Source organism: Peromyscus eremicus, chromosome 13 (assembly GCF_949786415.1).
Source record: "Peromyscus eremicus chromosome 13, PerEre_H2_v1, whole genome shotgun sequence".
NCBI lineage: Eukaryota > Metazoa > Chordata > Mammalia > Rodentia > Cricetidae > Peromyscus > Peromyscus eremicus.
Window position 1 is genome coordinate 55,006,998 of NC_081429.1, and position 25,713 is coordinate 55,032,710.

General features: G+C 39.1%; 1 protein-coding gene across 2 annotated transcripts in view; it reads left to right on the plus strand.

Moving 5' to 3' along the window:
* Window positions 1–25,713, plus strand: part of Sf3b1 (splicing factor 3b subunit 1) — a 47,313-nt gene that overhangs the window by 10,394 nt on the left and 11,206 nt on the right. The window contains exons 2-17 of one of the 2 annotated variants that reach the window (XM_059278890.1): window positions 1,106–1,272; window positions 2,550–2,654; window positions 3,489–3,603; window positions 5,411–5,490; window positions 7,586–7,756; window positions 14,687–14,924; window positions 16,256–16,468; window positions 16,686–16,807; window positions 19,720–19,917; window positions 20,004–20,105; window positions 21,596–21,775; window positions 23,163–23,249; window positions 23,348–23,618; window positions 23,892–24,037; window positions 24,137–24,283; window positions 24,440–24,565. In XM_059278890.1, coding sequence (XP_059134873.1) covers window positions 1,106–1,272; window positions 2,550–2,654; window positions 3,489–3,603; window positions 5,411–5,490; window positions 7,586–7,756; window positions 14,687–14,924; window positions 16,256–16,468; window positions 16,686–16,807; window positions 19,720–19,917; window positions 20,004–20,105; window positions 21,596–21,775; window positions 23,163–23,249; window positions 23,348–23,618; window positions 23,892–24,037; window positions 24,137–24,283; window positions 24,440–24,565 — 2,468 coding nt within the window. The other variant, XM_059278891.1, reaches the window with a different exon arrangement.

A 25,713-nucleotide genomic window follows, 5' to 3' on the forward strand; every position in this document is an offset into this window, starting at 1 on the left:
TGGGGGGCTGGAGAGATGGCTCAGAGGTTAAGAGCACTGGCTGATCTTCTAAAGGTCCTGAGTTCAATTGCCAGCATCCACATGTGGTTTACAATCATCTATAATGAGATCTGGTGTCCTCTTCTGGCGTGCAGGCAGAACACTGTATATATAATAAATAAATAAACCTTAAAAAAAAAGCTAGATGTGTAAAAAGATGCATAAAAGTGGATGTATAATCTCAGTACTCTTACTGCAAGACATAAAACAAAGACAGGAGAATTGGTTAGAGGATTTGGGGCTAGCTAACCTGGAACCTGCTGTACAGTTGTGAAACAGAGGCCTTGACCTAGCAGGTAGAAGGAGATGGCTTACCAACAGGTTTGTTACCTGCTGGGCCATTTTGCTGGCTCTACTGTGCTCAGTTTAATGCTTTTTTTATACTTGATCTTAGCCAAAAGGCAGGGAACTGATTCATACTGTTGGTTTTATATCTCTAATAATGGGTTTTATTTTGTGCTATAATACATGAGACTGGGTATCAAATTATACAATGCTCAGCAAGTTATGCACCACTGAATTATGTTTCTAGTTCAGTTCTGGTAGTGGTAAGTTTAAATAATTGTGAGTATAGCTCTGGTTCCTGGTGAACATCAACAGTTTTAATTTTTTTGGCTGCCAGAGATGGCTCACTAAGTCACTTGCACACAAGCTTAGTGACTTCAGTTTGATTCCTGGAACCATGTAAAGGTAGAAGAGAACCCAGCTTTCAAGTTATCTGGTCTCTACACATTTGTACATGTGCCGTACATGCTAATAATAAATACATATTTTAGTGTAATTTTTTAATTGCTGTAATTTTTCAGTTAGGGGAAGGTTTAGCATTTCTCGATTAATTTTGATAGCCCATTCTAATGGTTAGGGTAATTGTAGTTGATGACATAGTAAATCAGATCTTTGGGTTTCTGTCATCTTTTGAGGTAAGGGATGAAGTAGATGTGTAGATGGACTACTCTTTTAACCTCTTTCATGGTCAAGTTACTTAAACTTTTCTATGTTTAAGGTTATTTTGATAAGATCTTATTAAGAGCTCTTTGGAATGTGAAATTGTTTTTCTTTCTTACAGATATTGAAGCACAGATTCGAGAAATCCAGGGCAAGAAGGCAGCTCTTGATGAAGCCCAAGGAGTGGGCCTTGATTCCACAGGTTATTATGACCAAGAGATTTATGGCGGAAGTGATAGCAGATTTGCTGGATACGTGACATCAATTGCTGCAACTGAACTTGAAGATGTAAGTTGTAAGAGGCAAGGTTTTTAATTTTGCTTTTGTTTTTGAAAAAGTTTTGAAAAGAAATAGAGGGGATTTTTTCTGTTTGAATTGCGTGGTTAAAAGGAGAGAGGACCCCATCCCCCCCTGCTGTGTAATCCTAGCCGACCTGGAACTGGTTATGTAGACCGACCATGCTTGGCCTCAAACTGTCTTGTCTTCCAAGTGCTGGGACTGAAGGTGGTTACTCCCTGTTTTTTGATACAGTTTTTCAGGATCTGCCTATTTTTTGCCTTCTGAATGCTGAAGCCCTCCCCATGCCCTCAGATACTTCCTGAAGTGCTCAGTTTTTATCCCCACCCCCCCCCCCAGGGTTTCTTTGTGTAGCCCTGGCTGTCCTGAAACTCATTTTATAGACTGGGTTGGCCTTGAACTCACAGATGTTCCATTTTGGCTGAACAAAATAGAACATCAAAGGTTTTTATGTAAATTCTACATAGCTTTTCTTTTGACCATCTCAAACATTCAGATTTGGTGAAATAGCTATTTAATCTGTTTTTGCATGATTGCAATTAGACAGAACTTATATAGATTATCAGACTTGCTGTTGATGATGTTTTGTTTTGAGACAGGATCTCATTATATAACCTTAGTTGGCCTTCCAACTCACCATGTAGACCATGCCTCTCAAGTGCTGGGATTAAATGTGTGCCCCCAGTGCTCCCCCCCCCCCAAGTGCCTGACTCAAACTGGTTATTTTTGTAAAATTCAAGTCACATCTTTGTCACTGGCACTTTTTCCCCTTGGTAAAAAGGTGTTTATGTGATTGTCCCAAAGATTAAATTCTAGAGGCTGATTGGAGACTAGTGTTTGCAGAGGATGTCCCCTACCCTCTGTGTATATGTGCATGCATGTGTGTTGAGACAGTGTTAGTTCATACTGGCCTTAACCGAGTGCTAGGATTAGGAATTCAGTGTTGGCACTACCACCCTTGTCCTAGTATGCCATTCTCCTGCATGTTCTAGAAGCTAAGAAACAAGGGTCTTCATTTTAAAGTGAGTTTATGGATAAGCTTTCTTGGGAGTTAACAAGTTGTACACTTTTTATACTAGAAAAGAAAGAGTATATGTTGCTGTGTAAACATACTGTTAAGGAAGTCAGTACATTTGATAACAATTACTGTTTACTTGTTTCTGTGATTAAATAAAGTGAAGAGTTCGAAATAAACCTATGATAGTTGCCAAATTATACATTTTTATGTTCTGACATTTGTTTGACTTTTTGGGTGTGTTTCATTGCAGGATGATGATGACTACTCATCATCTACAAGTTTGCTGGGTCAGAAGAAGCCTGGATATCATGCCCCTGTGGCATTGCTTAATGATATACCACAGTCAACAGAACAGGTGACTTCAAAATTTATTCAGTTTACAAAGAGGAACTGAGTTCTAGTGGAAGCACAAGTTTTTAGCAGTCAATTCTGAGACTATTTTGAGAGAAGAGCTGACTTGGGAGAATCAGAACTGTTTGGTAAAGGCATCATTACATGAAGTGTTGACTTCTGTAAACTGATCAGCCATATACACCTTTTCTTTCTTTTTTTAAAATTTTTTTATATTTTTTATTTTTTTGCAGTTGTAACCATTTTTAAGTTCATAATTTAGTGGCATGAATTACATTCAGGATATTAATTACACTCACGATATTCATTAATTACATTCATGATATTAATTACATTTGTGGTATTCATTGATTACATTCGCAGTATTCATTCAATAACTATATTTATGATATTAATTACATTAATTATATTGATTTATTACATCATTTGTGGGGCTTTTCCATCACATAAAACAGAGATTCTCTACTTAGGAAATCATTACTCTATATTCCTTTCTTGTCCATCTTGAGATAAACGTCTAGTCTTTCTGTCTATATGTGAATTTGTATATTCTATATATTTCATGTAATACAATTCTATAGTATTTGTCCTTTTTTTAAATGTAAAAACATTTTATGTATAACTGCGAGAGAAATAACACACAAATAGCTTGAACATAAAAACAGGTTATAATTCAAAAGTCCAAAGTTTTTTGAAACTGGAAAATATTTTCTCTGTAGAAAATAGTAAAAATGATAACGTTTTTTACATAAATGGTTTGTTTATTTGATGTGTGTCTGGTGGGGAAGTGTTGGTCATGTGATAGAGTGGGTATTAAATGAAACAATCCTTTTTCCAGTATGACCCGTTTGCTGAACATCGTCCTCCAAAGATTGCAGACCGAGAAGATGAGTACAAAAAGCATAGGCGGACCATGATAATTTCCCCAGAGCGTCTTGATCCTTTTGCAGATGGTAATTCTTTCCCACTTTTCTATAAGTATTCAGAAATTTATTTTAATTAAGTTGTCTTTAGCCCTTTGATTTTTTTTGGCATGCTTATGAATTTGCTTTTGTTTTTTTAAAGACCCCCGTATAGATTTGTATAGATTTGGTTGAAGTCACAGATGCCATAGTCTTCATCTTTATAATGCAAGTTTTCTTTCCAGGTAGAAGGACAAGAAAATAATGAGCCAATGCCATAGAAACGCAAAGGGTTAAAGGTTTTTCTTTTACTTTTGTTTTGGGTACTCTTGGTATACTTTGAACAAATGTGGTTTTCTGCTCAAAATACTTCAAATTATTGCAAGTTTTCATTCCAAATTCTAGAGTTTTGGATTGTTACTTTTGAGAAATTGTTTCTCACACTAGAGTCCCCTCATATCCTTAAAGCTTAGTAAATGCACCTACTTTGCTCTATGCAAATTTGTAGTTAAAACGAAAGTTACGTACAAAGACTTTGGTGTCTGTAATAGTTGGAGTCTGTCTTGCTAATTGTAGTGTGCAAGGGGCATAGTGAGCCTGGTGGAAGCTCTCCTCGGGTGCGTGAGTGAGTCCCACCCTCAAAACTAAGTGCCTGGTTTAAAATAGATCTGCTGCAGGTTCACAAGGTAGACTTTCAGCCTGCATGAACTAATAGGGATATTCTTTTCTTTACTTGCATAATTGTAATTGATTTAAACATGTATGTCAGAATTCACAGGCCCATACTAACTGTCCTTAATTTCTTTCCTACAGCAGTACTGCTATATGCCAGTCCTGTCTGCATTCTTAAGGGTGCAGTTCAACACATCCTCTCTAGATTATGGTGAAAAAGTATTCCAAAGGAAGTCTTATCAGAGCTAGTGTCAGAAAGAATGACACTACCAATTGGGCATGATCGTCAGCATAGGAGATGTCTTAGAATTTTATTATTTTGTCCTAAATTTTAATGCTATACTACTTGTATAGCTAATTATCACATTTCTAAAGCATAGTGTGCCTTTGTTGATCTTGTTCTATAATGTTTGGGCTTCTTTAAGATAGTTTGCAGTTTGAAAAGCAAATACTGAAACTTTAATCAAGAGACTGACACATCTCTTTGTACACCACTTTTCTTTTGTGTGCATTGTAATAACTGGTAGAAATAATATATCTTAAGTAATATATTTCCAGTTGTAATTGTACTTTCTAAGAAATAGAATTATATTTTGGGTCAAGAAAGAAATTTTAAAAAGCATGAAGCCCTTTTTAGTAATGTGACATGAGAGTAAGATTGTAGGTATATTAGATTTTCTAAGTTACAACTGTTTAGATCACTGTATGAAGAACTTGTGTAGTCAGTTACTGTAGTCAGGATTTTAACAGCTTGCAACAGGTAATGTTTTGAATATAAATATCTTTCCAAAGTGTTACTAATGGTAAAGAGATAATTTTCTAGGCTTCTATTCTGCTGCTTGAAGTCAGAACTGCTGATGGAGACAAAGGCACGAAAGTGTACGTATTCCGGATTAGCAACCCAGGAACCCATCACTTCTGAAGACTCTAAACTGTGCTGTCATTTTGCTTTATCTATGCATTAAAATAATTGTTTTAAACTGCTGTAGATATGTTTGTGTTCAAACAGGTTAAATTGATCAGCAAACTCAATAAAAAGTAAGATGTATAATTATCAAAGTTTTCCACCAAAAAATAAATTAAATGATTATGGAATAACATAAAATTAGAGCAGGGCAGAGAAATCAATTGAACCTAATATCCTTTATTTATTGTACTCTTGTCCTGTTGCTGTTCTTTTCTGCAGGAGGGAAGACCCCTGACCCTAAAATGAATGCCAGAACTTACATGGATGTTATGCGGGAACAACATCTGACTAAGGAGGAGGTAGGAACTCACTTCTCGGCGTAATGGCTGTGAAGTGATTGAAGAGAGTTTGAGAGAAGTTTACAGTTTAGTTTTTGTTGTTCACAGCAATTTTTCTTTCCCTTGAGACAGAGTTTTTCTGTGTAGCCCTGACTGTTCTGGAACTCACTCTGTAGACCAGGGTGGTCTTGAACTCACAAAGATCCACCTGCCTTTGCCTCCTGAGAGCTGGAGTGCTGGGATTAAAGGTGTATGCCACTGCTGCCCAGCAATTATTTTTTTAAAGATGGTCTTATGTAGCCCTGGCTGGCTTAAAACTCAGTTCTGCCTCTCAAGTGCTGGAGTTAAAGGTGGAAACAAGCATGATTGGACTGTAGTATTTTATTTGTAAAAATTACAAATTAAGTTAAAAAATTATCCCAGAATTAGATCACCTTTGAAACTTGATATTTTGATTTTCTGGAGCTCTTTGGTCTCCAGTATGCATATATGCTTGGGGAGGTGTGTAGGGAGTTTAGTATACCTCAGGGAGCTAGGGATCACATTCGTTCTTAAAGAATCCCTACTGCTCATTTGGTTTGGATGTAGATCAAGAATTCTGAGTGATCCTTCTGGCTTACTAATTCTGTGTTAGCACAGAAGCAGTGCTGGGAAGCTAAACCTCAACTGTTTTTTGTAATTTTTGTTTCATCACATATTTATTTGTGTGTATATGCTTATGCCATGGTATATGCCATGGTGTGCATGGAGGTAAGAGGACAGTTGGCAGGAGGCAGTTCTACCCAGTGCGTCCCAGGGACTAAATGTAGGTGTCAGGCTCGGTGACAATTGCTGAGCCATCTTGCTGTCCCCAGTCTTGTTCTTTTTGATTGTTCTTTGAAGTAGGGTCTTTCTCTAGCCCAGGTTAACCTAGAACTCACTCTGTAGCTCCATAGTCACAGGCTGGTCTCTAACTCAACGGAATCTTCCTACCTCTGCCTCTTGAGGATTAAAGTGCACACCACCGTAACAGGCTGGGGTTGTTTTAATAGCTACTGTATCTTTATTAATAACATAATTAAATGAAGTTTGTTAGGTGAATTAAAAGAGAAGTGGAACCTCATTTTAGAATGAAAGAATAAATTCATTTGTTATGACATTAAGTTGCTTTTTGTTTTAAGGTTTTTTTTTTTAAGATTTATTTATTATATATACAGTATTCTGTCTGCATGCATGCCTACATGCCAGAAGAGGGCACCAGATGTTGTTATAAATAGTTGAACCATCATATCTGCTGGGAATTGAACTCAGGACCTCTGAAAGAATAGAGTACTCTTAACCTCTGAGCCATCTCTCTAGCCCAACACTAAGTTTTATTTTTGCTATTTTTGTTCTTTTTTGTTTTTGAGACCAGAGTCTTGCTATGTATCCTGGCTGGTGTGGAACTCTCATTGGTCTTAAATTCAAAGAAACATTTCTGCCTTAGACTATGGATCACAGGCGTGTGCCACTACCCCTGGCTTATTTTTGTGTCAATGAGTTTTAAAAACTTTTAGTTTTGCCAGGCGGTGGTGGCGCACGCCTTTAATCCCAGCACTCGGGAGGCAGAGCCAGGCGGATCTCTGTGAGTTCGAGGCCAGCCTGGGCTACCAAGTGAGTTCCAGGAGAGGCGCAAAGCTACACAGAGAAACCCTGTCTCGAAAAACCAAAAAAAAAAAAACAAAAAAACAAAAAAACTTTTAGTTTCATATTTTTCAATTCTCTGCTGTTAGAGTGGAGATCTTATTTACTGACTAGAGATTTTACTTTACAATAAGATCTGTTTCACTAGCTTTAAAGTGTAGGCTGTTAAAATTCTAGAGTTGCTTATATACTGTTTAGGAAGAAAGACAGTTCTGTAGAACTGCAAATACATAATAGCAAAGATAAGGAACAGTACCAGAACTAGGAACAGAAAATAAAATGAGTGGAATACCAAATACTAGTGGCATAAAGACTTAGCTGACAGAACTCTTCCCCTCCCATTTGCTGATGCAGGAATTGAACAGAATCTCAGGCATGCCTGGTACCTGTGAGTTTTTTCCTCTAATGAAACAATGTGAAATATAAGTATTCTGCTCTTTCTAATGTTTTTCAGAGAGAAATTAGGCAACAACTAGCAGAAAAAGCTAAAGCTGGAGAACTAAAAGTCGTCAATGGGGCAGCAGCATCCCAGCCCCCCTCAAAACGAAAGCGGCGCTGGGATCAAACCGCTGACCAGACTCCTGGCGCCACTCCCAAAAAGCTGTCCAGTTGGGATCAGGCAGAGGTAATTTTTTCTTTTGATTGCTTTTTAAATTTTTCTCTATGGAGTGGTTTAAGTGACAGAAGTTTATTTTCTCATTTATGGAGGGTCAAAGTCTGGATCTTACTGCTAGCAGGGTGCGTCTGGTGAGAGCACTTGGTCACTGTTTTCTTGTAACTCTTTTCTGTCAGTCTTGCGAGGATTCGGTTTTCTTGTCCCTTTTAATCTCATTTAACTTTGAATCTCACCATGAATCTCACCAGTCTCTGACTGCAGTCACATCAGAGGTTACAACCTCAGTACCTGAATGGGGACAGGGCGTTGTTCATTCCATGTGCTGAGGAATGGACTGTTCTCTTTGAGCTTTAGTGCCCTTTCTTTCTTTTTCTGTCTTCCTTCCTTCCTTCCTTCCTTCCTTCCTTCCTTCCTTCCTTCCTTCCTTCCTTTTTCCTTCCTTCCATTCATTTATTCATTCATTCATTCATTCATTCATTAGGTTTTGCCTTATAGCCCTGGCTACCCTGGAACTTGCTGTATAGACCAGGGTAGCATCACACTCTGAGATTGACCCACCAAGTGCTGGGATTAAAGGCATGCACCACTACCACCTGGCAGAGTCAATGTTGTTAGCTGCTGAGATATTTCTCCCACCTTCCTTCTTGCCCTCCTTTTTCTTTTCTCTGTTTTTTTAAGATAGGGTTAGATGGGGTCTTGTTGTTTAGCCTTGGCTTGCCTTAAACTTGCTATTTAGACCAGGCTGGCTTTGAACATACAGAGATCTGTCTCCTGTGTCCCTAGTGCTGGGATAAAGGTGTGTACAATCTGTCCACTTCCATTCCTTAGACTTGTATATTTGTCTTAGTTGGACAGGTTTGGATATTTAATAGGTATTTTCTGTTTGTTTGTTTGTTTCTTTGTCTTTGAGACAGGGTCTCATGTAGCCTGGCTCACCCTTTTGATTGATTGATTGATTGATTTTTTAATTACATTCATAGTATTCATTAATTACACTCATGATATTAATTATATTTGTGGTATTCATGATTACATTTGCAGTATTCATTCAATAATATTCATTAATTACATTAATTGTATTGATTTATTACATCATGATATTATGTCCTGATACTATTATCCATTTGTGGGGTTTTTCCATCACACAAAACAGAGATTCTGTACTTAGGAAATCATTGCTCTATATTCCTTTGTTCTCCATCTCGCTGGCTCACCCTTAAGTCATGTTGTAACTGAGAAAGGATGACTTCGAGCTCTTGATTCTCCCACCTCTACCTCCCAGGTGTTGGGATTATAGGTACAATCCATCATACCTTGCTAACATTTCAACATTCTCTTTGAAGAGGAAATGATGAGTTCCCTGTATCATCTTTCTGCCCCTTTGGCTTGCTCCCTTAGTGTTCTTATATCTGCTGGATTCACAACTGTCAGCCTGTTCTCTTTACTCTGCTTCGTCCTTTCCAGAAACACACTTTGAGTAGTGCTACTTGGAAGTACAGGTAGGATCTAGTTTGTTTTAATGACTCTATTTCTATCACTGTGCTCTAAATTGTTGTTAGCGCTAGCTTAGCCCACTGTGTATTATTTACATATCATGAAAAACTCATCTTTAACTAATAGTATTTTCCCATTTTCAGGATTGGTCTACATTAAACCCAATACATAGTTTTCAGTTTAGTTTAATGTGGGAGCCCATTTTCAGGTTTCCTAGTGGCTTTACCCAGCTGGTCTGCATAGAGAGGATGATTGGACCACAGGCCTGGGTGCAGGTGTCTGAGATGGTCTGCAGTTGGCTGTGCTTGGGGGAGGTCTTTTGCTCTACCCCTTGGCATTTCTATTAATACCCTACGGCAGAGACAGTCAGGGCTCATTGGAATAGGTTCCAGGCCGTCTCGAGGCTATCCTGTATTTTCTGTTTATCTCCACGCTCTAAATCCTAGCTAATATTTCCTGCTGCTCCAACTCAAGAGCACTCTGGGGAAATGTGGGGGTGGTGGATAGTCGTCCCCCCCCCCCCAGTTTAAGGCAGATCCTGAGGACTCTCCGTTTTCTCATTGAGAGAATGTGATCCTGCTATGCATAATTCATGACTAGTTATATTTATTTTTCTATTTTTTTCCCTTTATTTTGTGTGTGTATGTGAACGTGCATGTGTACATGTAGAGGTCAGAGATAAGCCATAGAAGTTGGTTTTCTCCAGGTGAGTCTTAGTGATGGAATTCAAGTTTTAAGGTTTGGTGTCAGGTACCTTTACCCACTGAGCCATCTTCTGACCCATCCCTAATTTTAATTCTGTTGGTGTTCAAAGCTAATTTAAAACAAGATTTATTGGCTCAGAGGTTAAGAGTACTGGCTGCTCTTCCAGAGGTCCTGAGCTCAATTCCTAGCAACTGCATGGTGGCTCACAATCATCTGTGATGAGATCTGGTGCCCTCTTCTGCCATGCAGGCATACGTGCAGACAGAACACAGTATGCATAATAAATAAATAAATCCTAAAAAAAGAAGGTTTATTATTTATACATGTATGTGTGTCTATGTGTGGGTTTGTGCAAGTGTGAGTACAGTGCCAGTGAAGGCCAGAAGAGGGCGTTGGATCCTCTGAAGCTGGAGTTTCAGGTGTTGTGAGCTGTCTGATTTAAGTTCTAGGAACTTGGATACTCCCCACCCTTGTTTGTTTGCTTTGTTTTGTTTTGTTTTTTCAAAATAGGGTTTCTCTGTGTATCCCTGGCTGTCCTGAAACTCGCTCTGTAGACCAGGCTGGTCTCAGACTCAGATTCTTTTCTCTCTGCTTCCTGAGTGCTGAGATTAAAGGCGTGTACCACCACCGCCTGGCTCAGAAGAGTTAATTTTTTAAAAAAGATTTATTACTTTTAGTTACAGGTATGTCTGTGAATGCACACCACACGTGTATGACCACCCATGGAGGTCAGGAGAAGGTGTCAGAGTTGGAGTTACAGGCTGTGAGGAGCCACCAGTGTAGTGGTAGGAACTGAACTCAGGGTCTTTGCTAGAGCAGTTAAACGCTCTTACCTGCTAAGCTGTCTTCAGTTGAGTCTGATGGGCTTGTATAACAACCATCTTGACTCAGACCCATCAGCTCATTTATGGAAAGTAGGAGGCATGACAGGAGGATTCATATTTCCACCTCTTCTTTGGATAGGAAGAGCAAATTAAGATTGTGAATAATTCATTTTTGTTACTTACCTTATCCAGAATTTTTCCATCCTGAATAACAGTCTTCTTTAGCCGAATGTGGTGCTGTATCCTTATAATCCCTCCCTAGGGAGGGTGAGGCAGGATTATGAGTTCCAAGCCGGTTTCTGGGCTACTTCATCCCACAAATATAAAACGTCCCCCTCTCTGCCCGTGCCGCCACCATGACACTGCGTATTTGAGCTGTTCTGCACTCTTGGGTCTCACTTTAATCCACCTCTAGTCTTTTCTTCCCACTGATCTTGGCAGCATCGCAGTAGGTAAAGGTATTTGCTGCCGAGCCTGCCAGCCTGCGTTCCACACATTTGTAACTTTAGTCTTCAACTGTATCAAAGACCCCAGAAGGATATACTATTACCTGAGAAATGGGAAAGGACACAAGCAACTTTCGGGAGTCTTGCGAAGTAGACAGAGACAGCTGGCAGCCTGGACAGTCATCCAAAGTTCTCTTGTAAAGTTGGGGCGTCTGTCTTCAGCCCACAGGCCTAGAGTCTCTCAGTCACTTTTCTCTGTGTCCTGTAGAACATCTGGCAGTTTCCTCTGTGAAGCAGGAACCTGAAGGACCATTTTGCCAAGCAAAGTTCAGTGGTCACCTTCCCATGGGTCCTGCATGTCCAGTTGATCAAGCAGTCCAAGCAAGAACAGTTTATTGCCCAAATGGCTATTTTTGCCAAGAAGGTGATAAACTCCATATGGAGTTTCTTTGATGCCCATCCTCCTCTCTGAAGTAAATTGGTGCTGCCAGGAGCAGACATGTCTCATTGTCCAGAAAGTCTTAAATTTTTAAAACATTTTAAATGCCATATTCTGTAGGTCTTTGAAGTGTTTGCAGATTACCTATCTATCTGAATCCATTACAGTTTTAAATGAGTTGTACAAACATAATACCTTAAACAAGAGTAGAAATATATACACAGTGTAACAAAATTAACTTTAAATTTGTATCAATACACTAAAATCTATACCAATGTAAAACTTTTCAAACAAGTTGTTGCTCTTTAAAAGTAGATTTAGTAATCTACCCTTTCATCCTATCATATCTATAGCATATCCTTTTTTCTTCTTTAGAAAGAGATCGCATTTATAATCAACCTGATTTAAATAAAAATATTGGTTTTTCTCTGTCCCACACCAGAGGGCTCTTCTGATTTGGGACAAAAGAATCTCTCAACCTTTTTTTTTTTAAAGCAATATGTTTGGGTTTAGAGAAGGAGTGAGCCAGTTCCATCTCCAGAGCCAGCTTGGTATATTCGGGAATTTGGGCATAGCTTCTCTTACTACTTCCTGCTGGAGGGGGGCGCTGTATCTTATGGGGACACAAAGAAAATTTTAGGATTATGGAGTAGTCCATGAGGGTGTATTATCTGAGCCAGTTGCCTTGAAACCATTCTGGATGTTGGATCATCTGGGCCATGGTGTCATCGGAGATCTTTCCGGGAGTCTTGGCTGGTCAAACCTGATGTATCTTAATCTGGAACAAATCCATAGCCTCTGGCTTTTTGTGGACACAAAAGCAGAGCCTCCTTTCCAAAGCACCATATCCTTACATCCAAATTTTGAAGTCAAGGTACCTTTAAAATATAGATACTGGCCTAACTCAACAGCTTTTATGATCAAATGTTTCTCTGCAATTAAAAATCCCAAAGATAGGGGGCTGGAGAGATGGCTCAGTGATTAGGAGCACTGGCTGCTATTCCAGACGTCCTGAGTTCAATTCCCAGCAACCACATGGTGGCTCACAACCATCTGTAATAAAATCTGACATGCAGGCAGAACACTGTATACATAATAAATAAATAAATCTTTAAAAAAAAAATCCCACAGAGACAACACAATCCAGATTTTCTGTGTAATATCCATCTTTACGTGGCTTATTTTTTATACTACCTTTACTGTCCCTTTAAAGACTTTATTTTTAAAAACTATTTCTTTATATAACTGTATATATTACTTTTTCTCTCTCTTTGAAGCCTACGTACATTTTTACACACATGGTAAAACATTTAAAGTCTTGTTCCATCTGAATTTGTCTTATTGTGAATCTGTTGTTTTTTGGTTTTTTGAGACAGGGTTTCTCTGTGTAGCTTTGCGCCTTTCCTGGAACTCACTTGGTAGCCCAGGCTGGCCTCGAACTCACAGAGATCCGCCTGGCTCTGCCTCCCGAGTGCTGGGATTAAAGGCGTGCGCCACCACCGCCCGGCGTGAATCTGTTGTTTTAAACTGCAGCATTACTAGGGCTAAAATAGCAGCTGTGGCTGGTGGCTCTGCCCACCTCAGCGTCCCAACATGGCGGTGGTACGTTTACCACCAGCTCTGGGAGCCTTCAACTCTTAGAAACAATGGTTCTATGCTTCTATCAAAGCAGCGTGTAGCCTAGAGCTCTGGGTTGCCTGAAACCATGTAAACCAGATTGGCTCTGCACTCTCACAGAGATTTACTTTCTTCTGGCTTATAACATGTTTTAAAAAGTATGTTCCTTCTTCTCCAGAGGTTCTGTGTCTCAGAGATTCAGCTTGGAAAGCATGAGTTTAAATCAGAACTGAAAGTCTTCTATTGGAGATGTAGATAGACATGGATTTTCTAAAGCCACAGAGTTCTTAGTTGTTTATTTTAAGATATTTTGTATGATTTGGAGATGATTTTAGTTGCCTTGCTTTCGGTTTTGAGTGAGTTTATTAAGTGTACAGCACATAAGAGTAAAAGAAAGCTGCACAGCTTCCATTCTAAATGGCTGTTCCAGCTGGATACTTTAGGTCTGGTTAATTTGGGGTGTGTGTGTGTGGTGTGTGTGTGTGTGTATTTACAAATTTGTTTAAAGGAATAAGAGAACAATAACAACTAATAGATAAGATAGGTACAGCAGATAAATAAAACTTCATTGAATGAGGGTTTTATAATATCCAGAGACAGCTGGAGTAGCCTGAATAAGAGAAAAAACAGAAGTAACATCATCAACAAAGGCATTCCAACATCCAGCAGACATCAGTTGGGGAAACTGAGGCAGTTAGCTTAGTTCCTTAGGTGACTTTCCCTCCATGAATGCCTTTTCTTTCCTGCTGTAGCGCAGACGTGTTTATCATGTGGTAACAGTAGGTGACATTTGCTGGAAATAGTTTACCTTTTAGCTGTTCTCAGGGATGGTGTTTTTACTCTTGGGCTCTTTTGTTCCACCCAGGAAGTGTGTCTTGGAAAACAGTTTGAGACAAACAGTTTGAGAAAACAGTTTGAGACAAAAAAAAAGCTCCTTCAGCATCAGCTTTTAACAAACTTAGGCAGCACTTGGCAAATTACCAAAATACAATATATATTTACAAAAGTTTACAACCCAGAACGTGTGTGTGCTTCTTTAACAATTTATTTATTTATTTATTTATTTTTATGTGCATTGGTGTTTTATCTGCATGTATGTCTGTGTCAGGGTGTCAGAAGCCCCAGGAGCTACAGACAGTTGTGAGCTACCATGTGGGTGCTGGGAATTGAACCCAGGTCCTTTGGAAGAGCAGCCAGTGCTGAGCCATCTTGCAGTCCTGTGTTTCATGGTTTGATCTAGGGCTTTTTTCGTTGTTCAAAATGAAAGCTGTACATTGGTTTATTATAAGCATTTGTAAGACAGTAAGCAGAATGATAGTCTAATTTAACTTTGAGTATAGGAGACAACTCACAGATACATTTATTTGTTTTTTGTTGAACACATTGTAAAATTTAATTCTTCTGCTTTGTTAAGACCCCTGGGCACACCCCTTCTTTAAGATGGGACGAGACACCAGGTCGTGCAAAAGGAAGTGAAACGCCTGGAGCAACCCCGGGTTCAAAAATATGGGATCCTACACCTAGTCATACACCTGCGGGAGCCGCTACTCCTGGACGAGGTGATACGCCGGGCCATGCAACCCCAGGCCATGGCGGTGCAACTTCCAGCGCTCGTAAAAACAGATGGGATGAGACCCCCAAGACAGAAAGAGGTAGGTACTTTTAGAGGAGTGGAGACAGACGAGTGTTTGGATGAAGTGTTGACTTGAGTCTTGTGTTTCCGGCTGAGGTCTATACTTTCTGTGTAACTGACCAGCTCCTGTGGAGGTGGAGCAGGTTGACTCTTTGAGAAGTCTGAGCCCACTGAGTGTGTAAAACTGTCCCTTCCCTGACTGTGTGTCTCAGCACTCAAGCTTAAATCCGCATTAAAATCTTTCTTAGTAAACTTCCACCTTGGGAGTGACATGCTCAGTGGTAAAGGCTCTTACCACCAGCCATGCCTGGGGACGGGGCCTTGGTCCCTGGGACCCATGTGGTAGAAAAGCCCCAGCTCCATGGGTGCATCTTGGCGGGTACTCTCCAGCATACACAGTGAGTAAATCAACGGAACATACTTCAACTTGGATTAAATTAAAATAAAAAAAAGAACATAGCAAATTGAGTGTCCAGTAATTCTTTCCCCCTTTTGAAGAGGCTGAAGATTAATAGGAAGAACCATAGAAGATAAATTTTGTATTTTAAAAAAATAAAAGGATGATAATTTTGTGGGTTTTTTATTTTTTTATTTTTTTTTTACACTTTAAAAAATGTTTTGGATATCATCTCACTAGTCTTCACCTGGTGATTCTCTTGCCTCAGCCTCCTGTGTGTATGTTTAAATATACCAATTTTAAGTACACAATTTAGTGGCTTTGAACATACAGTGTTGCACAATTATGCTATAAGTCATTTCTTTTTTTTTTTTTTTTTTGTTTTTGTTTTTGTTTTGTTTTTGTTTTTGTTTTTGCGCCTCTCCTGAAACTCACTTGGTAGCCCAGGCTGGCCTCGAACTCACAGAGATCCGCCTGGCTCTGCCTCACGAGTGCTGGGATTAAAGGCGTGCACCACCACCGCCCGGCGCTATAAGTCATTTCTATGTCTGTTTTTCAGTGACCCAAACAGAAACTGCATCCTTTAAACAATGCTTTCTTTTCTCTACCACCTTCTGGCTCCTGCTAGCCTATATTTTATGTTCTGTCTCAGAAATTTGCCTAAATCTAGTGTTGGATGTCTAGTGAGAGTAACTGGAATGTGACTGAAGATAAACAGTGGATGGTTCCACAGAGTGATTATATGGGTGAAAACACAAGTTTTTGTTTTTCATTAGTTGCTGTTTGTACCTTTGTAGTCAGTGGAAAGGAAACCCAAAAATACTGAACAAAACTTTTAAGTATATCTTGTTTTTGGAATATCTTCCTTTTGAACTTAATCATATTGCATGTGGGGGAAGCAGTGTTTGAAAAGTGGTTAATAGTGTGATCTTACTGACTCTTTGTTTTTGTAGATACTCCTGGGCATGGAAGTGGATGGGCTGAGACTCCTCGAACAGATCGAGGTGGAGACTCTATCGGGGAAACACCAACTCCTGGAGCAAGTAAAAGAAAGTCTCGTTGGGATGAAACACCGGCTAGTCAGATGGGGGGAAGCACTCCTGTTCTGACTCCAGGAAAAACCCCAATCGGCACACCAGCCATGAACATGGCTACCCCCACTCCAGGTAGAAACGCTCATTGGAAATCATTCATTCTTTCTCTTGTAACGGTTGTAATTTTTTTGTTGGTTTTTCTGGGTGCTATTAATGCTAGCTTTTCTGTTAAGAATAAGAATATAAAAGTGTCTTGATTTGCATTTCTAATATAAAAACAAACAGGTAAGGACCTATTTAGTGATAAAGTCTTGTACTGTGGATCATTAAAACTTGGCTTTTTTGGTAGGTCACATAATGAGCATGACTCCTGAACAGCTTCAGGCTTGGCGATGGGAGAGAGAAATTGATGAGCGAAACCGCCCACTTTCTGATGAAGAATTAGATGCTATGTTCCCAGAAGGATATAAGGTACTATTGATGAATATATGATGAATGTGTTGGTATTTAGGATATGAGTTTTAAGCATTTGGTTAAAAAAAAAAAAATCACCTGGCAAATTTGCATAGGCCTCACCCAGATTTACTAATCAGTTCCTTCTTTTTTTTTTTATATAGGTACTACTAAGTGCATTTCAGTTGGAAAAATAATAGAGATGAAATGAGTAACAGGGAGCTTTATTATTTTGCCAGTTGTGATGGTGCCTGTCTTTAATCCTAGTGATTGATGGGAGCCAGAGGCAGATTTCTGAGATTGAGGCCAGTCTGGTCCAGATAACAAGTTCCAGGCCAGAGAGACCCTGTCTCAAACCATCCCCCTGAAAAAAATATTTTCTTTTGGGGACTGGAGAAATGGCTCAGCTGTTAAGAGCATGTGCTGCTCTTAGAGGAGAGTGGAGTTCAGTTCCCAGCACCCACATCAAAGAACTCCCAGGCACCTGTGGGTCTCAAGAATCCGGTGCCATGTGCTGGTCTTTTCAGGCTCTGTACTCAAGTGTACAAGCTTAGATCCAGGCACACAAAAATATTTTAAAAAATACTATTTTATGGGCTGGAGAGATGGCTCAGTGGTTAAGAACACTGCCTGCTCTTCCAGAGGAGACCCCTGTTCAATTCCCAGCAACCACATGGGAGCTCACAACTGTATCTCCAGCTCCAGGAGTTCTGACACCTTCACACAGATACACACAACATGCAAAACATCACTGCACATAAAATGAAAGTTAATTTAAAAATGTTATTTTATTTTTAATTATGTGTATGAGTATGTGCATGTGAGTTCAGGTGTCTGCAGAAGCCATTTTAATTCCTCCACTGGAATTAGAGGCGGTTGTGAGTTGCCCAACGTGGGTTCTGGGTTCTGAACTCTGGTCCTCATGATTTGAGGTGCAAGTGTTGTAAGTTACTGAGCCATTTCTCTAGTACCCGCTATTAAAGAACTATTCTTACATTTTGAGATAGTGTCTCACTGTGTAATCATGGCTAGCCTGGAACTTCAGATAGAGACCACACTGACCTTAACCTCACAGATCTGTCTAAAGGGTACGCCACCACTCCTGGCTTTTCTTAGTTTGTAAATAAGGAATCTTGAGGACAGACTTCTGGAGGTTCTCAGCCAGTGCTGTGAGGACCTCTGAATTAGTGCAGTGGGTAGCTTGCTTCCATTTATCAGTTTTGTAGCACTGAGCTCAGCTAACTTGCTGGTTTACTTGCTACCTCAATAAAACTTTGTGTCTCTAAATGACACAAAGAATGCTCTTTCTACTGTAATAAATGGAAATGTCGTTTTGGTTGTATTTTACAACAGGGCCTCACTCTGTAGCTCAGGTTATTGAAGTTTGTTTTGAACTATAAAATTTTCCAAGTACCTGTCACTATAGAAATACTTGTTGGCAAAGAGCTGTTTGTGATTGTAGCTAGAGTCAGAACCAAGACAGTCTTCATCTTTTTTGGTTTTGGTTTTTTGAGACAGAGTTTCTCTGTGTAGCTCTGGCTGTCCTGGAACTCACTTTGTAGACCAGGCTGGCCTCGAACTCACAGAGATCCACCTGGCTCTGCCTCCCAAGTGCTGGGTAAAAGGCGTGCACTACCACTGCCCAGCTAACCTTAATCTTTTAGTGGCCATTAGAGCCTTTTTGCTGTTGACTGTTGTCAGCAGTGTGCAGGTGTGTGCGCTACTCCATCCTGTTAGGTTTGGGTTAGTTATTGCTGCCGATGAACGTGCCATATTCCTCAGTCTAGAGCATTTGCTGAGGAGGACAAGAATTAATCAATAAAACATTAAAAACCAAAGTCACCTTGTAGCCTCCATGTAATGCTTTGCATGTGGACAATCTAATGTTGATTGTTTAAGTATCTTTCTCAATTATAGTCCTTAGCTTCCTTAATACCAATAGGAAGGACACTTGTTCTTTTGTGAGTCTAATAAGTAAAATCTTAAAGTACACCTTCAGTGTACAGTGACACCAATGGATTTGACATACTAAAGAATCAAGGAATAAATTCTCCTTTATTCAAAATGCTTAGTCAGAGGTCCATGCTGCACATGTGTTAACAAGCAGCAAAAAAAAAATTTAATGAAGTACAGGTGGCATCAGATATGTTTATCAAATCTTCAGTCTCCTTGACATTTTTCAGACACGATATTTGACTATTTGGAGAGGACCTGGGTTAGGCTTATTGTCCTACCGAGGAAAGTGTTATTAGCAACAAAAGTCTCACTGCTTTAAAACCGAATCCTATTATTTTTAACTCATATTTTTAGATATTCTATGGGTTTTATAATGGGTTTAATTTGACATTTCTTTCAGAGGGTCTTGGCAAATACTTTAGTTTTACTTTTCTGTATTTAAGTCAGTTTTGTAGAGTTCAGTCTTAAAATACATTTTTATAGTATTTAGGAGTTTATGTGAATTTTCAATTTATTTCTAAAATATACATGATTTTTGTAATCTATTATATAAACCATATAAGTTTGTTTCCACTTAAATGAATGATTATAAATATTTGCTCTAACAGTGGTACCTTTTGGGAAATCACTGATTGGCAGTTTTTATAATTTTCAAGTTTCATTAATTTCACATGTTGGCTTTACAACATGTTGATATTTCAAACATGCTAATGTTTGAATGTGGCCAGAATTTTTAGAGTGCTTCATCTGTTTCTCATTTAATTTCTAATTTGTTAATTAAAATTTAACAATTAGAAATTATTTTTTATAAATATCTTAACTTTTAATTTTGAACAGTGGGTTATGTTTTCTCCAGGTAAATAAGCTTGCTAGCTAATGAATTGTAAATTCTCTGTAAGCGTAAATGCTACTATGTTGTCCTTCAGTGTGGAAAGTCAAGGCCGTCCTACTAACTTGTATTGTGACTCTCTTAGGTCCTTCCCCCTCCAGCGGGTTATGTTCCTATTCGCACTCCAGCTCGGAAGCTGACAGCAACTCCCACACCTTTGGGCGGTATGACTGGTTTCCATATGCAAACTGAAGATAGAACGATGAAAAGTGTTAATGACCAGCCGTCTGGGAACCTGCCATTTTTAAAACCTGATGACATTCAGTACTTTGATAAACTATTGGTAAGTGATGCTAGCAGAAATGAAGTATAGCTCTTGTTTAGGAGTTACAAATCACTGTCTTGATCTACCTTTCAATTTTATTGTAGGTTGATGTTGATGAATCAACACTTAGTCCAGAAGAGCAAAAAGAGAGAAAAATAATGAAGTTGCTTTTAAAAATTAAGAATGGTACACCTCCAATGAGAAAGGTAATTTCTGTTTTTATTATTTATTTATTTATTTATTTATTTTGGGGGGGGGGAGCTGAGGACTGAACCCAGGGCCTTGTGCTTGCTAGGCAAGCGGTCTACCACTGAGCTAAATCCCCAACCCCTCTGTTTTTATTTTATTTTATTTTTATTTATTTATTTATTTTTTTTGGCTTTTAGTCCTGATTGCTGTGGAACTCACTATGTAGACCAGGCTGGCTTGGAACCTCCAGAAATCCACCTGCCTCTGGCTCTCAAATGTTGCAGTTAGTTAAAGGTGTATTCCACCTTTAATGAACAATAAATAATAAAAGTATGTGCCACATCTGGCTCCTCGGTCTAGTTTGTTAAATTATTATGTCATTATTTTTGTTTATTTTTTGAGACAGGTTCTCAAACTGTACTCCAAGCTGGCCTGAAACTCATAGCCCAGGTTGGATTTAGTTTGATAGCAATCCTTTTTGCCTAGCCACCTGAGTGATGGAATTAACAGAATAAGACATGGCACTCTGTTCTGGTTTCTTTTTTGGCTTTTTATATGGTCTCTGATATGTTGCTTAGCTTGGCCTTAAGCTTGTTCAGGCAAGCCTTGAGCTTTGGATCCTCTTCTGGAGTAGCTGCTTGGTATTAAAGACTTATGCTCAACACTCAGTGAATTTAATTCTTCTAATCAAAGGATTTTGTTCTGATAAGGATATGAGAAAGTTAAATTCCTTTTGTCCTTGATAGCTTTAAAGTGTTTAGAACTAGAAGTGATTAGTGGAAATTATGTGAGTTGTTCTGTTAACACCCAATGTGGCTTGATTCTGGAAGGGTCTTATGGCTCAACTAAGGCATATGGTACATACTTGTATGGTTCTATGGCACAACTAAATTATCCTTTAAACATTTATTTATGGGCACACATACATGATGATAACTTGCAGGAATCAGTTGTTTCCTTCTATTATGTGGGTTCTTAGAATTGAACTCAGATGATCATCAGGCTTGGTGGCCAGTACCCTTTACCCTCTGAGGAATGTTACAAGTCCTATAAATTAATTACCCTTTTTTCTTTTATGCCCATTTATTCATTTATTTAGTATATATGTAGTGTGTGGGTGTGTGTACAGGTATGTGGGTAGGTGATACTCCAGAGTAAACAGAGAGGTCAGAGGACAGCTTTGGAAGTTGGGTCTCTCCTTCCATTGTCTAGATCCCAGGGGTTGTAGTAGGAGTCATTGGGCTTGGTGATAAGCCCCTTTACCTCTTAGCCATCTCACCTGCCACTAAATTACCCTGTTTGAATGAGCTGATGCCATTAAACTTGGGTCATGTGAGTTTAAATATTAAAATAATTTTGACAAAAATGAATTCTTAGATGTAAATTGTCTTACCTAAGTATACATCAAAATATGATTCAAAAAAAATATGATTCCTGATGAAATTTACCCCTTCTGAAATGCTTGCTCATAAACAAAAATAAATCTTTTCTTTCTGCTTTTCCCCAGGCTGCTTTACGTCAGATTACTGATAAAGCTCGAGAATTTGGGGCTGGACCTTTGTTTAACCAGATTCTTCCTCTGCTGATGTCTCCTACACTTGAGGATCAAGAGCGTCATTTACTTGTGAAAGTTATTGATAGGATATTGTATAAACTTGATGACTTAGTACGGCCGTATGTGCACAAGGTTGGTTGGTTCTCTTAAGTAGTGTTTAATGGTCTAATTTTTATTGCTTGAGTTCTATTTTCCACTGTCTGGAATCTGGAAGCTCTTTTTGGGGGAGTGGGGAGGTGGGCATTGTTCAAGACAGGGTCTTTCTGTGTAGCCTTGCATACTAGGCTGGCCTCAGAGATCCACCTGCCTCTGCCTCCCAAGTGCTGGGATTAAAAGCACCACTGCCTGGCCGTTTAATATTTTTTCATTTTCAACATAAAAGTCAAGGGTTTATTTTTCCAGTTGGTCCTCGTATTTATACAAACTTAGTTCATGTATATGGTGTTTTGCCTGCATCATTTGCATGATTGTTGCCCTTGGAAGCCAGAAGAGGGCATTGGATCCCCTGCAGCTGGAGTTAATAGATGTTCTAAGTTGCCATGTGAGTGCTGGGGATTGACCCTGGGTCCTCAAGAAGAGTGGCTAGTGCCCTCTAACTGACAAGCCATTTCTCCAGCCCCTTTCCTTGTGTTCTTAAAATTTTAAAGTTCAAAATTTTAGTTGATTGTATACAATAGTCTAGAAAAGTTTAACAACGTATAGCACCCTCAGAGTTAATCAGTGTTGAATTAGTCTGTCCTGATCTTTTGGGGTTTTTGAGAAATGGTCTCACCATGTTATCAAGGCTGGCCTGTGTCTATGTGTGGATGTATGCTAACCCTAGTCCAGGATCTCCTGCCTAGCCAATGGTTTTGCCCACAATTTAGGTGGGGCTTTGCAAGATAATCTCTTATGGCCATTCCCAGAGGCCCATTGCCCAGGTGGTTTTAGATCCTGCCAAATTGACAATTAACATTAATTAGCACAACTACCAGATCTTTTTTCTGCTTCCAGAAGCAAGCATCACATATATAAAAATTAAGATATATGTAAATTTTTTTTGCCATTTTTACTCTTGAGTTATTAACTCATTTTTTCCAGTTGCTTTTATTGACAGATTAGAATGAGAATAGATTTTTTTTTTTAAAGATTTATTTATTATATATACAGTGAGTGTTCAGCCTGCAGGCCAGAAGAAGGGCACCAGATCTCATTATAGATGGTTGTGAGGCACCATGTGGTTGCTGGGAATTGAACTCAGGACCTCTGGAAGAACAGCCAGTGCTCTTAACCTCTGAGCCATCTCTCCAGCCCCGAGAATAGATATTTTATTTTGTATTAGAATAAAGAATCATCTTTATATGACAGTGCTCATATATTTTTTAATGTTAGTTTACTTTTAATTTTTATCTATATCTAGGGCTTAATGGTATGGAATTAAAATTCTTTATCCCCACTCCTCGATTAACAAAGTTTTTTCATAACTGTAGGTTCATGTGGAAATGTAATTCCTCTTATGTTTTTTTTTTTTTTTTTTCAGATTCTTGTGGTCATTGAGCCACTGCTGATTGATGAAGATTACTATGCCAGAGTGGAAGGCCGAGAGATTATTTCTAACTTGGCAAAGGTATTCACATTCAGTTCCTAGAAAAGGAAGTCTGCCTTTTGAAGGGTTTGAGGCTTGATGGTATTAACCAAAGCTGCTGTTGTTTCTTTTGTCTTTAGGCTGCTGGTCTGGCTACTATGATTTCCACCATGAGACCTGATATAGATAACATGGATGAGTATGTCCGAAACACAACAGCTAGAGCTTTTGCTGTTGTAGCCTCTGCCCTGGGCATTCCTTCTCTATTGCCCTTCTTAAAAGCTGTGTGCAAAAGCAAGAAGTCTTGGCAAGCCAGGCACACTGGTATTAAGATTGTACAACAGATAGCTATTCTTATGGGCTGTGCTATCTTGCCACATCTCAGAAGTTTAGTTGAAATCATTGAACACGGTAAGTGGTGATGTAACTTATACATCAGCTGTCCTGAATTTTTGATTACTGATTGGGGGGTGGGGAATAACTGAAAGGGCTTTCCCACACAAATGTGTTCTATTTTGAAGTGGGGTTTGTGATAGTTTCTGTTAACAAACTGCTTTTGCAGAAATTGTATGACTGGAACATGTCTTGCAGTTTGGGGACATGGTTAGAGACATTGATGGTGATTGGGCTGGATTGTGAAAGTGAGGTCTTGGGGCCGACTCATGCCTGTGTTGGCTTGTGTAGGTCTTGTGGATGAACAGCAGAAAGTTCGGACCATCAGTGCTTTGGCTATTGCTGCTTTGGCTGAAGCAGCGACTCCTTACGGTATCGAATCGTTTGACTCCGTGCTCAAGCCTCTATGGAAGGGTATCCGCCAACACAGAGGAAAGGTAAGTCCGCTCTTAGATCCTGGGTTGTTGCTATTCAGTAAGGCAACCTCAACTTAATTTCCTGATGTGTGTCTGTTTATATATTTTATTTTTAAATAGGGTTTGGCCGCTTTCTTAAAGGCTATTGGGTATCTTATTCCTCTTATGGATGCAGAATATGCCAACTACTATACCAGAGAAGTGATGTTAATCCTTATTCGAGAATTCCAGTCTCCAGATGAAGAAATGAAGAAAATTGTATTGAAGGTAATTAGTTGTTCCAGTTTGTAGGAATATATTTGTGAAAGTAGTATGCATGTTTTGGAAGGTCAAAGAGGTCTTTATAACATTAAAAACAAAACAAAACTATGTTGTGTTGTGTCAGTGTCATGTGTTTGATTTATTGTTTTTTTAACCTTTTAGGTGGTGAAACAGTGTTGCGGAACAGATGGTGTAGAAGCAAACTACATTAAAACAGAGATTCTTCCGCCTTTCTTTAAACACTTCTGGCAACACAGAATGGCTCTGGATAGAAGAAATTACCGACAGGTGACCTTTTATTTATTGTTAAAATTTGAGTCTCAAAAAGCTTTTTGACGAATTGTCTACTTAGAATGCACATTACATAAAATAATTAGCTTTGGCTATCTTAAAATTTATATATACTTTACTGTGACCGAAGATGAACTTTTTAAGCCCTTTTCTTTACTTTCTTTTTTGAGATAGGGTTTCACTGTGTAGCCAGGAAATTGCAATGTAGACCTCAAATTCACAGGTCCACCTGCCTTTGCCTTCCAAGTGCTGGGATTAAAGGTGTGCTCTACCACACCTGGCCTCTTTCTTGTCATGTTTTTGGAAAGCATGCATTTAATGTAAAATCCCCATGAAACTAGTGCATTTAAAATTTTTAAATGTTTATTTTTCAAGTGTATGTATGGGTGTTTTACCTGTGTGTATATCTGTACCATTTGGTGTGTCTCATGGCTACGGAGACCAGATCATTGATCTCCTGGTATTGGAGTTACAAACAATTGTGAGCCAGATATCTCCTGGTATTGAAGTTACAGATATTTGTGAACCACATTGTGGGTGTTGGGAAACTGAACTTGGGTTCCCTGGAAGAATAAACCAGTACTCTTTCTTAACTGCTGAGACATTTCTCCAGCCCAGTCCTGTCTCCACCCCCTACCCCCTTGTGTGTACACAAGTGCTTGTGTTTAAATTACACTTAGATTTGGTGTGTGCATGTGCTCCCAGTGCATGCATGTTATGGAGGTAGGAGAGCAGCTGGCTGGAGTTCCCTCTTGGAGGTGGATTGGATCATGAGACTCAAACTCAGGTTGTCAAGTGTGTTGACAAGTGCCTTTTACCTGTTGAACCCTCCCTACAGCCCTGGTTTTTTTTTCTTTTTTTCTTTTTGTGACAAAATCACTTTGTAGTCTAGGCTGGTCTCAAATTCTTGGTCCTTCTGCCTTGGCCTCCCAGCTCACCAGTGCTTAAATGTGAGGCGATGTTTTTGTAAATTGAGGCTTTCTCTAGCTTGCTGGAACTTAAGTATAATTTTACTTAGAATTGTTTTTGTTTTGAAGATAGGATCTCATGTTTCTTGGGCCGGCCTGGACCTTGTGTATATAGCCAGAATGGCATCTAACTTGGAAGATCTGCCTCAGCTTTTTGAGTGCTAGCATTATAGGCAG